The sequence below is a fragment of the Nicotiana tomentosiformis genome, chromosome 2 (assembly GCF_000390325.3).
Source record: "Nicotiana tomentosiformis chromosome 2, ASM39032v3, whole genome shotgun sequence".
Classification (NCBI taxonomy): Eukaryota; Viridiplantae; Streptophyta; class Magnoliopsida; order Solanales; family Solanaceae; genus Nicotiana; species Nicotiana tomentosiformis.
In genome coordinates this window covers 62347396-62362618 of record NC_090813.1, presented here as the reverse complement: position 1 = coordinate 62362618, position 15223 = coordinate 62347396, and the positions used below count along the sequence as shown (strand labels likewise).

At 31.4% G+C, this 15223-nt stretch overlaps 2 protein-coding genes across 2 annotated transcripts; one reads left to right on the top strand and one right to left on the bottom strand.

Annotated features, from left to right (window-relative positions):
• Positions 1–6263: 6263 nt before the first annotated feature.
• Positions 6264–11621, top strand: LOC104121692 (protein gar2). The gene is made up of 4 exons (XM_009633745.4): positions 6264–6819; positions 7299–8233; positions 8311–8409; positions 11254–11621. Exons 1-3 carry the CDS (start codon positions 6723–6725, stop codon positions 8401–8403), a joined length of 1125 nt encoding a protein of 374 aa, XP_009632040.1. The 5' UTR covers positions 6264–6722; the 3' UTR covers positions 8404–8409; positions 11254–11621.
• A 929-nt stretch (positions 11622–12550) lies between these two features.
• LOC104121681 (membrane protein PM19L) lies at positions 12551–14068 on the bottom strand. Its single transcript, XM_009633734.4, has 4 exons — positions 13787–14068; positions 13159–13378; positions 12997–13042; positions 12551–12877 (listed from the first exon to the last, which is right to left on the bottom strand). Exons 1-4 carry the CDS (start codon positions 13911–13913, stop codon positions 12791–12793), a joined length of 480 nt encoding a protein of 159 aa, XP_009632029.1. The 5' UTR covers positions 13914–14068; the 3' UTR covers positions 12551–12790.
• Positions 14069–15223: the final 1155 nt, after the last annotated feature.

Below are 15223 nucleotides of genomic sequence, written 5' to 3'. Positions count from 1 at the left end.
ACATTTTAGTATGCTGGTAGATGAATCCAGATAGATACTGTTAAGTACTACAGATTAAATGAAAACGAAATTCTAGTAAGTGTTAATCTAATGAGAACCCACAAAATGAGTTGTCAAATTGGCCACCATTCATTTGTCTCTACCTTTATCTCTTTTTGCCACACCAAAATCTCATCAATTCTCTTGATTTTTGCCTCTTAATTTTCTTTCTAGCAATCTCTTCTTCTGGTTGTTTTTTGGAATCACAAGGAATCATTTTCATTTAATTGTCACCATATCTTCCTTTTCATTGTTTCATCTAAATATTCTTGAAGGGGCCACGTTATCCCTTGAGAGATATATGAAGAACACTTTAATTTCCTTTTTTTGTTTTTCCTTCTTTGTTTTCCTTCTATTTCTATTTATATATTTTCGCTCTTTAGACTATTAAAAAAGATATTTTTCTCGTTTTTGCTCTGGAATCAAAAATAAAGTTTTGATACATATTTGTGTTTGTCACACTTCCTTTTTCCCGAGGGTAGGGGTTAGTGAGTTTTTCCAATTAAAGTGACCTTAATCGAAATGAGATTATTTATTTAATTCAGAGTCGTCACTTGGAATAAGTTATGGTGTCCCAAGTCACCGATTTATTTTAAAATACCAAATCAAGGAAATTGACTCTATTTATGGTCCGCGAACACAGAAGACCGGGTAAGGAATTCTATTAACCCGGGAGAAGGTGTGAGGCACTCCCGAGTTCCGTAGTTTTAGCACGGTCGCTTAACAATTAATACTTAGCCTAATTATCTGATTTTTTTATATTATTTTTTTTACTTTTTAATTATCTGATTTATTACTTGTTTTAAACCTGTTGTGCATTTTACCTTTTACCGCTTTTAATTATATATTTAAATCGATTTTTAGTATTCATGGAGTTATTTCTTAAACAAGTTACGATACCGTACACTTGTCGTTTGGTACACATTGCAAACCGCACCACGTGAAACGCACGAGCGATTTACAACATGTTTATTATTATTATTTGAAATTATGGTCATGTCGCGTGAAACGCGCACTCGAATTGGGATTTACGTATCATAATCATGCCACGGGAACCGTACTCATGGCCACGGTAATTTATTAATCACGCCTAAAACAAGCTACGAAGTTTATGAATTATTTGTCTTAAACTAATTTGAGATTTGTAAAGCCATAAGAGTATGTCATTGTAGAAAAGTATGAAATAGATTAAATTAATTATTCAAGAACTACAAAAAGGGGCCATTGTATGAGATTAATGGGCCTAGCATATTTCAAGTTTTGGCCCAAAAATAAAATAACTTTCTTCGTTAGCTTATAGTAACCTCACAACTTCACTTCCTTCAACAACCGATGAGTCCAGGCCTAAACATTGGATCTTCATCAGTGACATAATTCTAGTTAAACTTATTTAACAACTTAACTCTATACTTTAGACAATTGACAGATTAATTTAAAACAAAGATGGAACTACTAAAGCTCATTTATTAACACATGAAGGACTAAATAACCAAATAGAGACATAACATTGCTTGAGCTTCCATTTCAATAAGAATTTTTTTTATTTTATTTCACAACTCACTTACCAATTAGCAAATTTCATTAAACCATTCATGGAACATGAATCCCTTTTGAAGAGAACATGCTAATGAACTAAAATAAATATACAAAGAGGAAGCTCAAAAATTGGCATGTTTAACAGAGAATAATTTCATTCATTCAAGATATAAATGAACACCAAAGAACACCAAAAGAAAAAGAAGCAACTCATATCATTAATCAAAACAAGATAAGAAGTGGACCTCAAAAGTTGAATATGAAACTTTACGATTTTACAGCTTTGAATCTTAAACTCATTCAGACCGCACACAAAACTTCAAACGGAGCATCAAAACTCGCCGACGACCTCAACTAAAAACTTCATTGTTTCGACTGGGTTTGGATGGTAGTTTATGGTATTAAAAGGGCTGTTCTATGGAGGTTTAAAGGTTATTTTTGGGTGGTGAAGCTGCTGGTCTTTTCGAAAGAAAAACGAAGAAAGAATGACACAAGTAGAAATTCCCTTATTCTAAAAGAAAAAAATAAAATTCTCTCAATTCCCTCCTCCCTCTTTTTTCTTTTTCTCCCCCCTCTCTCTCTCTTTTTCATCACATTTCTCTTCTATTTATAGAAAAAAATTTCAGAATTTTCAGATTTATATATATATATATATATATATATATATATATATATATATATATATATTATTTTTTTAATTAAAAAGAATTTTCACTTCCCATTTTTCTTATTTTTAAAAAAACATAATTCCCCACTTTCCTTTACTTTTATTTTTTTAATTTATCATTTTTTTACTTTTCTTTTTTTATTTTCCACTTATTTTTTTTTTAATTTTCCACTTACTTTTACTTTTAAAAAAAAAATCAGATACCCGTACTTTTATTTTTTAATTCCAACTTTATTTTACTTTTTATTTTTTAAATTTTCGCATTCTTTTACTTTTATTTTTTTAATTTTCCACTTTCTTTTACTTTTTTATTAAACAATTTCTACCTACTTTTACTTTTACTTTTTAATTTTATATTTCTACTTTTTCTATTTTTTAATTTCCATCCGAAATTTGTTTTTTTTAAATAATAATAATAATAATTAATTTTTATTTATTTTTGGTTTTTAATTCATTTTATTTAAAAATAAAGATAAAAATAATAATAATAAAAATAATACTAATAGTAATAATTGACCTTTTAAATTATTAATAATATATATATATATATATATATATATATATATATATATATATATATATATATATATATATATATAAGTGTAACAAAGCTAAAAAATATATATTAAATTCTGAAAATATTTACATAGTAAAAGGTGATAAAAATTTAAATATAATCAAAAATTAGGTGCTCACAGTGTTAATAATACTTTTACATTGACAAGGTACGGCAAATTCGGATTCAATATTCGAAAAAAAGATATTACATTTGTATATGAGAAACGTATTGTTAAAGTAAACAAGGAAGAGCCACGTAAAAGGCAGAGATGTGTTATGAAAGAAAAAAATTTAATTTATATATATATATATATATATATATATATATTGCAACCATAGTCACATGGTGTCACAAATCACAATTTAGTTTTAAGACAGGAAACTTTTGACATTATAAAAATAATTAATCCGCGAAAAAAAAAAATTCAACAACTTTGGGTAGATCACATGGCAGGCATGTTGGATCTGAAAAGCATATGATTGGAAATTATAGCTTTATAAGGTACTACTTGATCCAATTTTTGTCATATATGTCATTTAAAAGGTACGACACCATGTATAAGAGTAAAAGAAAAAAGAAAAAAAACTTTTCTAAAGTTAGGTAGTGGTCGTTACAAAGAAAATAGAAATTTAGATAGCCTCTTTTTTTTAATACCTTTTTTTTTTCGATGATAACTACAAAAGGGAAATTAAGAAATAGTCTTGAAATGGGTGAGAGGACATGTGCTCATGCAAACTAATCCAAATTGACTATTTTTTAGGAAAAATAGGTCATACTTAAGTACATTACAAACTGAAAACAGTTGATTTGAAATACAAATCACGGCTAAATATTGGCGCCAATTTTGAAAGAATGGAAATTATAAAGATATTCTCATGTATATTAGAATGAGCAGTAGCAAAAAAAAAAAGAAAAAAAAAAGAGGCGAGAATGAGAATAGATCCAAGTTGAAAAAGAAAAGAATAATGGATCCAACATGGCAACAATAATGTGATATGTTATAAAGCCAATTAATAAGGAATTGGTTACATTTATCCTTAAAAAAAGGAACTGGTTAGATTTAAAATTTAGACTAGAAATCTTCTTTAGTGTAATTTTAGTGAGAATGTGCAATAACTTTAGAGCAAGTTACACTCATGATTTTGAACTTGCTTTGCATGTCTTTGTGCATAAATAAGGTTGTGATTGACTAATGAGTTGTTAAAATAAAATTGAGAATAAAAAAGAATATAAGGATTTGATGCAAACAATTTGACACAACTGAAGAAACTTTACCGTGTCACAATAAACTTTAGTTAATCTTCAAAAAAATTAAAATTTTAGCATCACGTATATTGTATCGTCATAGTAAATAGTATAAGCTTTAGCAAAGTTATTATATAGCATAAAATCTATTGTATCATATACCTCATCATGTTCGAAAAAGTAAGAATTTTAATTTTTATTGTAACTATCCTAATTTGTCATAGGATTTTTGGAAAATCTACTAATAGAGTGCCAATTTAATAATCTGCAAAAATAGGGCAATCTATCTATATAGAATAGGAGAAGCAAATGCACTATATTATGATAAAAATCACAAAAAGCCAAGTGGCATTGTTAAAACAAAATAAACTACCTTTCTAACTAATCAAATATTATAGTAGAAAAGAATGTATGAAAAGAGAGAGAAAAAGATAATTTTATAATATTTATATTTTTAATTAATAAATAAAATATAAATAAATATTACTCAATAAAATTATTGATAAATTTAAAAAATTGAAGAATTTTGAAAAGTATAACATAAGTATAAAAAAATATTTCCATAATAAGAAAATTTCAGTAAAATATAAAATGAGAAAACTAATCAAATATTATATTATAAAAGAATGTACGAAAAGAGATGGATAAAGATAATTTTATAATATTTATATTTTTAATTAATAAATAAATAACACTTAAAAAAATTATTGATAAATTTAGAAAATTGAAGAATTTTGAACATGGTAACATAAGTATAAAAACAATATTTCCAAAATAAGAAAATATATACTTATGCTCTATTAAAACAGAAGTGATATAAAAATATTAAGCCAATTCACAAGTTAATAAAAAGTCACATTAGTAAATATATAGTACTAAGTACTTGCTAATTTAATAAAGAATAAACAAGGAATAAATAATTTATTTAATTACTATAGTGCTTTGTATCCTTTGATTTTTATAGATTTTATTATATTTATGTACACTATATTAAATAATAAAATAATAACTAATATTTATTAAAATAATATGACATATTAGATCATAATTTTATAAGATTAATATTTTGTCAAATTATCCGCGCATCGCACGGGTTCTAACACTAGTAATAGAATGATCGGCAAAGGGCCAAATATACCCCTCTACTTTCAAAAATGATCTAAGAATACCCCTAGTTATACTATTGGGTTATCTATACTCGTGTAGTCATACTTTGGGTTCAAATATACCACTCATTTGAACGGAGGGACACATGTCATCGTCCGGTTGGTCAATTCTAAATATCTCCTAATTAATTAAAAAGACCTATTACCCATACTCGAAAAATATTTTTTTTTTGTAAAAACTGGAAAAAAACTAAAAAAGTTTTTTACTAAAAACTGAAAAAAACGAAAATATTTTTTTTTCCAATTTTTACAAAAAAACTGCTTTGAAAAAATTGAAAAATATTTTGTAAAACAATATTTTTGTAAAAACTGAAAATAAAAACTGAAAAATAATTTTCTAAAGCAACTAAAAACTGAAAAAAACTGAAATATTTTTAATTAAAAACTGTAAAAAAATAAAATATTTATTTTTTCAGTTTTTACAAAAATATTGCTTCAGAAAATTACTTTTTAGTTTTTTTTACAAAAATATTATTTTAGAAAATATTTTTCAGCTTTTTTTAAAGCAATTTTTTTGTAAAAACTGAAAAAAAATATATTTTCGTTTTTTTTCAGTTTTTAGTAAAAAAATTCAGTTTTTTCAGTTTTTACAAAAAAAATTAATTTTCTGCTTCTTCTTTTTTCCAGTTTTTACAAAAATATTGTTTTATAAAATATTTTTCAGTTTTTTCTAAAGCAGTTTTTTTATAAAAACTAGAAAAAAAATATTTTTGTTTTTTTCAGTTTTTAGTAAAAATAATTTCAGTTTTTTCCAGTTTTTACAAACAAAAAAAATTATTTTTCGGGTATGGGTAATGTGTCTTTTTAATTAATTAGGAAATATTTAGAATTGACTAACAGGACGATGACACGTGCCTCCGTTTAAATAAAGGGTATATTTGAACTCAAAGTATGACTGAAGGGGTATAAATAACTCAATAGTATAACGAAGGGTATTCTTAGATCATTTTCGAAAGTAGATGGATATATTTGGTCCTTTGCCGTAGAATGATAGTCTTGAAATTGCTAGTAACACACCACAATGAGAAAAATCATGACATAAGAATAAGATTGGAAAAACTGGAGAAAGGAAAAAAGAAGAATACTCCATACGACAAGAATCAAATAAATAAAATAATTTTGGAAACATGGGGGGAAAAGGGACAAAAAGAGATTCAGAATATGGGGGGAAAAAAGGAAAAACTAGAATATTTGTGTCAAAAAATTAAAATGCTGATCTGTCTCGGAAAAAATAGAAATATAATACAGCCTCGCACAAAGGTGACGCTTCGTTTGATTTCCAAGAAACAGAGGGGACCCAATCCCCATCTCCCACAATCTGTCAGTCTTCTCCAGTAGTGGTAAAGTACCATTTCAAATCCCCCCATTTGCCCAAATACAACCACAAGACAAAAAGAGAAAGAGAGCTCTTAAAAAAGATTCCTCAATTTTGAGAGAGAAACAGAGATCCCATATTTCTTTTGCAACTCTACTACTACAACAATCCTAGCCTTAGCCTTATACCAACAAAATGCCATCAGGTGCTAAGAAGCGAAAAGCTGCCAAGAAAAAGAAGGAATTGCAAGCTAAAGAGCCCCCTAATCACTCTGTTCTTGCTAATTCTCATGGTACTTCCACACTCTGTAATGAGTACTAGGCTTTCTGCTATGTTTTGGTTTTTCTTGTTTGTTTGATTTTCTAAAAAGAAATAATTTTTATGCTTTGTTAATTTATCTTGGACATACCCATGTGGGTCCCCCCCCCCCCTATCTTCAACAACTTTACAGCTTGTGATCTGTCTCTCAATTTGGCTTTCTGGTTCTGCTTTATTTTATCCATATCCATATGTTTCTTGGTGGAATTCTAGTTGGTTATTGGTGTTTTCTTGTTGTGTGTATATAGATGATGATTGTATATTATGTTTGTTTGCTTCATAAAGTGTATTGGTGGGAGCATTCATGACCCACCAACCCATGTTACTTTCATTATTGCTTACTTTTTAGTTGTTAATTTTGATTTGTGGATTATAAAAGCTGATGGGGGAATTGCTAACTTGTGACATTTTTCTTCATTTGGTATTGAATATCTATGGATGGATCTATGACAGGAGAGGAGGATTTGAAATATGAGGATAAAGAGAGTGATAGTGAGGGTGGTTCCCCTGCTTCACAAGATCACAAGAATCACCAAAACCAGTTCACTGAAATGGAGGTAGAAAATGGGGAGAAGCAATTGGATGTTTCACATGATCGTTCAATTGACGAGAACAAATCCAATGGAGTGAAAGATGAAGGCAAGGAAGTGGAGATAGTTGGAAAAGAGGATGGAGATGTTGTGCAGGTTGAAAGGGAATTGAAGATTGAGGGCGAATCTGACAGCCAGAAGATAAATGTTGAGTATGTTGAACCCATGATTGAGTCCAACAGAGAAGGGTTGCGAAGGAGTTCTAGTAGCAGCAGCAGTAGTAGTAGCAGCTCAGTTGAAAAATATGCTGTTGCTGATAAGAATAACATTGTTGTTGATAATGCTTCAGTTGTTGAATTGGTGAAAGAAAGTGATTCTTTGCATGATACACAAGTTACTGCTAGTATTGAGGGAACGACTTCTGCTTCTAACTTGGATAAGGCTGCAATATCAGAAGACGTAGTTCAAGTGACAACAAGTGCGTCAGATGCTGATAATGTGACCGGATCAACTGTTGAACCGGTGGTGAAGGAAAAAGGGGAAGAGAATCTGTATGTTGTGGATGAGAAAGATACAGCTTTAGATACTGTTATGGAAAATTGGGAAGAAAATTTGGATGTTGTAGTTGACAAAACTATTGTTTCAGAAGTGCTGGTGGAGACGAGTTTAGAGAAAAGAGAAGAAGCAGCTAGTGCAGTATCAAATGGTAATGCTGTAGAAAATACAGATACAAAGGCTTCTGCAACCGTAGAAAATGAAGACAAAGTAGAGCCGCCCCATAATGCTCCTAGAATTGATGTTGGTGTTTGTGCAGATAATGTGAAAGAATCTTCAGCTAATGAATCCCATGACCATCAGGTTAGCTATCTTTCTCTTAGTTGTGCGAATCATTTAGTGTAGAGTGCTCTTAAACCTTTTTGTATTTCTGTTTACAGTTAAAGGTGGCGCTGCCTTCACGACCAGTGCAAACAACTTCCTGGAAGGGTTGCTGTGGCTTGTTTGAGTTGTTTGCAGGATCAAATAGATAAAGCAATGTGAGATACCAGACTTTGTTTATATTATTTTTTGCAACCAATAATTATTTACCCGTCATACATTTGCATTAAGAACAAAATGTTTTAACTTTTATTAGTTGGGTGTATCTTTTGGTCCTTTTTGGTTTACTTGATGTCCTTTATGCTTGACTTTAATTCTGTTGATACAGTTTTTAAGTGCTTATTGGTCTGAAAATTGGTTCTTTTCTTTGTCGGTTTGATTGACTGTTCTGAGGTTAACTACAAGAAGAAAATATTATTAAAAAGGAAGAGATTGTGCAGATTAGCGACAGCTCCTGAAATGTTAATCCGCAGCTGTTATGCAATCACTTTCTCTTAAAAATTAAGTGCAACCCTTTGTACTTCCTAAACTCAATGATTTAACTGTTCTGCAACTGCTCCAAACACATTATGTCAACTTGAATTCCACCTCATTGATGGTGTCCTATTATGCAATCTTGTCTTTTAAGTGATCATCAAATGAAGCTATTTTCTATTAGTATTTGCGTCCAAATTATATCATGCTAAACAGAAAGTCAAGGTTGATCTACTGTGTTTTCATTTTGGATTGTTTTCTTCAAGCTTTGGTGCAGCAGACACATCTCTTTCAGTCTTTCTTCAAAAGTGTTGGTGGTTGTCCTTTCTCCTGTCACCTATACCATCTATAGGACTCAAAGTAAATGTTGAACTCATGGGTTTGATTTGTTTTATCATAGGATATGTATTAGATTGCAAATGGTTTGACTTCTATATTCACACTGAATCTGGTTACTAGTTTAAATAAACTAATAACGTATTTTTTGTCATGTATCCTTTTAAAATGTGTCAGTTTTAGAATAGGCCATGTTGTGGGAGATTGTCATGTTCTCTTCATGGGTTGATCAACCAGACATACACGACTTGCTATAAATTGTAGAGAATAGCTAGTGTTAAAGAACCCAAGTTATTATATATTGGAATGAAATGGTTCGACACGGAGGAAAATGGATAGTGGGAATTCATATAGCTGATTCCAGCTAGTTTGGCATTGAGAAGGTGTTGTCGTTGTGTATCTTAGTAGGGTTTGATTTGTTATGGGCTTCGCTGAATAGGTTAGTAGGTTAAGATACCCTGTCATTCATTAGAACAATTGACTAATGTCTCTCTCAATGAAATCTTAGACGTTCCACATCTTGCTAAGTTCAAATGTTTGAATTTTGGGCACAAATGGGGTGAAATTCATGGTTGACATGAAATGTTGTCAAAGAGATTGCTTGAAGGAGTACTATGGTGAATTATGAAGTCATAAAGTTTGTGAAATGGAATACCTAAGTTGGTTTAGAAAATAGTGATAGTTATAAAGCTCACGAGCAAGGGTAGTCAATGTGGGGAAAAGCTTAATGTAATTAATTAACTTAATGAAATTCAGCACCCAAGGGTGTGGCCTAGTGGTCAATTAAGTAAGAGGAAAATCATGAGGTCCCAAGTTCAAATCTCAGCGAGGCAAAAAACAAAAAAAATACTACGTGATTTCTTCCCATCTACCTAAGCTTTGATGGGCAGTGTAATATGGTTATTTTGCTTGTGGGAAAATAGCAGGTACCCGGTGGAGAGTTGAGATGTGTGCAAGCTTGCATGGACACAACCGTCCTACAAATAACTTAATGTAATTCATTAACAAGCTATTAAGATTATAGACTCAAGTTATTTAAGATATTAGGCAGAATGCATCAAGAACTTCGAACTTTTCACATATCATGCCATTAGCTCTTCAGATTTTGGGCCATTAAATATTCTGGTAATGGTGCAAAAGATCAAACATGTACTCCTGATGAAATTCAATAGGGATTTAGTAGCTTGTTTGGCTAAGCTGCAAAAATCATCTTATTTTGAGAAGTGTTTTTTCAAAAGTGCTTTTCTCAAAAGTACTTTTGGTGAGAAGCAGTTTGTGTTTGGTTAATTAATTTGAAAAGTACTTAAGAGCAGCAATTAGTGTTTGGCCAAACTTTTAAAAACTGCTTCTAAGTGTATTTTTCTCAAAAGTGCTTTTGGAGAGAAGCTACTTTTTTCTGATTCTCCAAAACTGCTTTTGCTTCTCCTCAAAAGCACTTTTGTTTTTCTTCCAAAAATTTGGCCAAACACATCAACTTTGAAAAAAAAAAAAAGCAAACTGGAGAAGCTTGGCCAAAAAGGCTATAGATGTCATGGGGAAGCTAGAGATGTATGAGTGGAAAGAGCAGCATATATTGAGGCCTTTATGCAGCAACCACCTTCTCCATCGCAGAAGGTTATGAACTGCTATTATTAGCTGAGACAAGGAAGTAATGTGAGGTAGTAGGATATCCAGCTTCTCTTTTGCATGGGGAGACAAAAAGCTATTAATCTGCAGAGTTGTATGTAAAATAAATTTGAGGATCATGAGAATTGGACTCAGAAATACACATGTGCTAATGACATCCTTTGTGAAAGTCTTTTTTTGTTTGAGCAAGATGTGATGAATTTGATTTAGATACAAGAAGAGATTTTATCTCCACATGTCTTGTTGAAATAATTTGCGCATGTGTGGCTGTTGTCAATGATTTGGCAGTTAAGTGGAGTACCGGAGTTTGGATTTTCTGGGAAGCTTCCTGGACATTCAAAGTTCTGTAACAAACTAAACTCCTTTCATAAGTTTGATTTTTATTTTATGTTTCTATTTGTGTGCATGTCTTTTTCCACTCATATTATAAGACCTGTTAGATGTACGTACCATCGAGTTTACACCCTTTACTGTATCTGGCAATTGAGATCTAGATCTCTTAGTTTAGCATTGTTATTCGTGATCCTCTTGTTTTGATTAAATGCCTTTTTTTTTTTACAATGCAGAAGCATGAAGCTGATTGAATGGAATGGAGTAGCAGCATTTGGAATTCTAGAAGTTAAATGATCTCCTTCATGTTCTTGAACAGTGTTATGCTAGGGTCTTTATAGAAACTTATATGTTCAGTAGTCCTAGTTTAGTTTGAAAGCAGCTTAGAACTCCTCGTCTCTTAGCTACTGTCCTGTTATTTTGCAATGGTAGCTTATTTTCTTGTATGGTCTATTGGTTTGATGTATCTGCTCCTCGGCAGTTGGAAGACCCGTTTTATGTTTTTCTGTTGCATAGGAAACTTGGAATTGTTGTTCATCAAATTTTCACCATCATATACTATAATACCTTGGGGCTTGGACATAGGCTTCGAAATTTGTTATTAGTAGTCGCTCCTTTTACTTTTCTTCACTAAGCTTGACATCAATGATGGTTATTTTTCTGTTTACTAATCTAGTGGTCCTAACCTTACTTTCTCCTTGCTGCCAAAGAATATATTTTAGTCTGGTTCTACGGATTGTGAATATCTATGTTAGTTGTTTGCAGTCCAGAATACTTATGCAGACAGTCCTTACATGCTACACAATCTTTTGATTAGATTTGAGTTATACTATGGAGTTTAGGTGCCACAATAACTATGCTTTGAATGGTATCTGCTAGTTCAGATTTAAGGTTCGGTTTGGACTTCTGTTTTGAAGTTTATAATACCTTCGCGTATGAGCAAGTTCTAGCTGATTTGTTTTCCTTTCTAATGTTACTTTGATAGCAGTAGGTAATCCTTGTCGAGCCTTCACAATTGGGGAGAAATTCAAAAATAGCCAGATTTATAAGTGGTAATTGAAAAATAGCTATAATTTCAAAAGTAATCGAAATTTAGTCACTTTTCATGTAAAGATAAATCTGAACGAAAACACTATTCAAAATCCGAAAAATATTCCAGCATAATATACTGGAGTTCGAATTTCTTACATGTGAACTTCAACTCTAGTATATTATGCTGGAACTCCAGTATATTATGATGGAGTTCCAGTATATGTTCAAGCATAATATGCTGGAAGTTCATACACTACTGTATATTATGCTAGAATTTTCCGTGTGCTGGAGTTCCAGCATAATATGCTAGAAGTTCATTCACAGTTGCACCAATCTCCAGTATATTATACTGGAACTTTCTGTGTTGCAGCAAAATAGTGGCTATTTTTTAATGATTTTGTAAACGCTGGTTATTTTTCAATTACCAGTCCGAAAACTGATTAGCCCGTGCTATTTTCAGGAGATATGTAAATATATGTTGCTTTTCTTGCTAATGTCAAATTTTGAAAAAACCAACGTAGAGTAGTATTTGTGCATCACTTATTTGCTTCTTACAATTCCAATAAACAGCCATGCTCTGGCCAACTTTGTACACAAGAATAAAATGAAACAAAGAAATTGGCAAATCAAACAAAGAACCCTTACAAAAACAGGAAAAAAAGAAAAGAAAAGAAGAAGCAGCAATCTCAATCAACAGTTCAACACATTCCACACGATATGACTCCTTCTCTACAAGTTCATTTATCTACTTGTTGAAGCACCATGAATGACAGTGATGTATACCAATTGAGTAAACGATAGAATTATTAAGAATGCTTCCATTGTTCTCTGCAAATTGATATAAAGAAAACATGAAAGAGGTTAATGACACTATTTTTCTTAGTTTGCTAAGATTAACTTTGTATACAGTTTATAGGTTCTGTTAGGAAATTAATTGAGTTCCTCACCAATTTGGCATTCCTGTCGTTGAGTTGAACTTCTTTCCATGCAAAGCTGCATGGGTGACAGTTTCATTAGTGATACATATTTAGAACAGTAAATACAAAGAACTCAAACATTGACAAGAAAACTATGCTAGTGAGCAAGAATGTGAAAGACTATACACTTACCCCATGGCAAGGAGTGTAAGACTCCAGGCAATGGCTGCAGCAGAAGTAGCAGCTGGTAAGCTGTCGATGTTCCACTGGCGAATATGGTTGAGCCCAGAGAGAAGAGATGCAATTCCGACCACACCTGCAATCAAAGCAAATACAACAAAGAATCCAGTGGCAGAATTCCCCATTGGGAAGTAAATTGGAGAGAAATGTGCTGGAAGATCAAATCCTGCACCTGTAAGAAAATCACACACACCATGATCAGTCTTAACAGAAGAGACTATATTTAGTAAAGAGATGCACAATCAGTGTGGCCTAACGGTCAATGAAATGAGTGAAACTTATGGAGGCTTAACGGTCATGCCTAACTCCTCCATCAATATGATGGAACGTTATAAATAAATAAAAATGGAGGGTCAGGTCAGAATCCCAACATAGACCCAAAAAAAAAAAAGAAACACGTTAAATGATTTCTTTTCATCTGTCTATGTCTTGGTGGATAAAGTTACTCGAAATCTATGCTGGTGGGAGGTATGTAATAGGCGTCCTGTGAATAGTCGATGTTCGAGCAAGCTAACCCGAACAACATTATTAAAAAGAAACACAAACCAAGTGAAACTACGAGTATTAACAAGGTTCTTACCAATGATGAAACCATGATCAATGGCAAAGTTCATGGCCCAACCAGCAATCCCTAAAACAACAGCATACATGCAGAAATTAAGGACCAAAAGCAAAGATGCAACAGGTTTCAATTGCCCACCAGCCATTCTTGGTTCTTGAAAATGGTATGATAAAGAGCTGACACCTCTTTTTAATGATATGGGAAATAAAGTCTTGGTAAGATTTTAGGCTAAGAAGATTATTTTGTACAAATGCATGTGATTTCTGTAAGTTCTTGGGGCTCTTATAAATGCTTTAATCTAAGAAGGTTTTGGTTCTTTTCTTGTAAGGCTGTTTGTTCTAAAGGGCTTTGTGGGGTTGTAAAGGCAATGCTTCATAATCAAGGCAAGGAAGCAAAAACCAAGATTCTTTCTTAGCTAAATTTTTTCAAGTATTCCTTTTGAGGTGGTACATTCTTTGATTTCAAAAGGAACATTCTTTGATTTAGGATTTCATATTTGGGTATCTAGTTCTTTCAAAGAGGAAGTTAAAGTGATATTCCTTGCCAATAGAACTTATTTCAGAAGTATAGATTGGATGTACCATTTTAGCATGAGTAGTTCTTGTTTTTGTGTAGACAATTGGTTTATACATTTTCAACAGAAAGAACATAAAAATTTTATATAACTATGTTTGAACCACAAAATGAGCTATGTTAAATTTCTAAAACCTTAATATATTTCTTTAAACAGGGTATGAAATTTGTAATCACAAAATTTTTTTAGAGATGGTTTTTAGCTAGCAAGGAAAAAGTGGAAGTGCGTGTAACATGGCAAACTAGAGGAAAACTACTGATGCCATTGAAATGGACTAGTGGGAAATAATTTGTACCATTTGTTTTGTCAATTTAACTTTAGATGTTCATATTTGGTGAGAAAATGACACAAATAGTCCCTTATATTTGGGAATGAGTCTAAAATAGTCCATTAAATATACTTCTAAACAATTTTGGTCCTTTAAGTTTGTCAAAAATTAGCACTTGTTCTGCATCAAATATTTAACAAACTCTTACCGTTAGATTTAAATTTTGAACTCCTCTACTGCTACATCAGAATTTTTCCTTATATTAGAGGATTCAATAATTTATATATAACTAAAATAATTTATTTTTGGGCCAAATACATAGACAACCCATTGAACTTGGCTCCATTTTTAATTTTGGCACTCTATCTCAATCTTGTCCCATTTTGGCCATCCACCTCTATTTCTTATGTTTCATTTTAATACAAAAACTTTTATCCGACATAAAAATGCAGTGTGTATACATACTTGCTTCTAATGTGTAACAACCATCCAATTAGATTTGGACACCTATTTTTTTATCCTTGTCAGTTGGGATTAATCCACCCTCCCCCCCCCCCCCCCTAAAAAAAAATATTTTTTTAGTTTTTTTTTTTTGTTATTTCAAATTTTTGTG

Coding starts and splice junctions, on each gene's coding strand:
- LOC104121692 (XM_009633745.4), top strand. CDS start 6,723: ATGCCATCAGGTGCTAAGAAGCGAAAAGCTGCCAAGAAAAAGAAGGAA. Junction 6,820..7,298: donor TGTTCTTGCTAATTCTCATG/GTACTTCCACAC, acceptor GATCTATGACAG/GAGAGGAGGATTTGAAATAT. Junction 8,234..8,310: donor ATGAATCCCATGACCATCAG/GTTAGCTATCTT, acceptor TTCTGTTTACAG/TTAAAGGTGGCGCTGCCTTC.
- LOC104121681 (XM_009633734.4), bottom strand. CDS start 13,913: ATGGCTGGTGGGCAATTGAAACCTGTTGCATCTTTGCTTTTGGTCCTT. Junction 13,379..13,786: donor TGATCATGGTTTCATCATTG/GTAAGAACCTTG, acceptor ATTTTCTTACAG/GTGCAGGATTTGATCTTCCA. Junction 13,043..13,158: donor CTTACACTCCTTGCCATGGG/GTAAGTGTATAG, acceptor TCACCCATGCAG/CTTTGCATGGAAAGAAGTTC.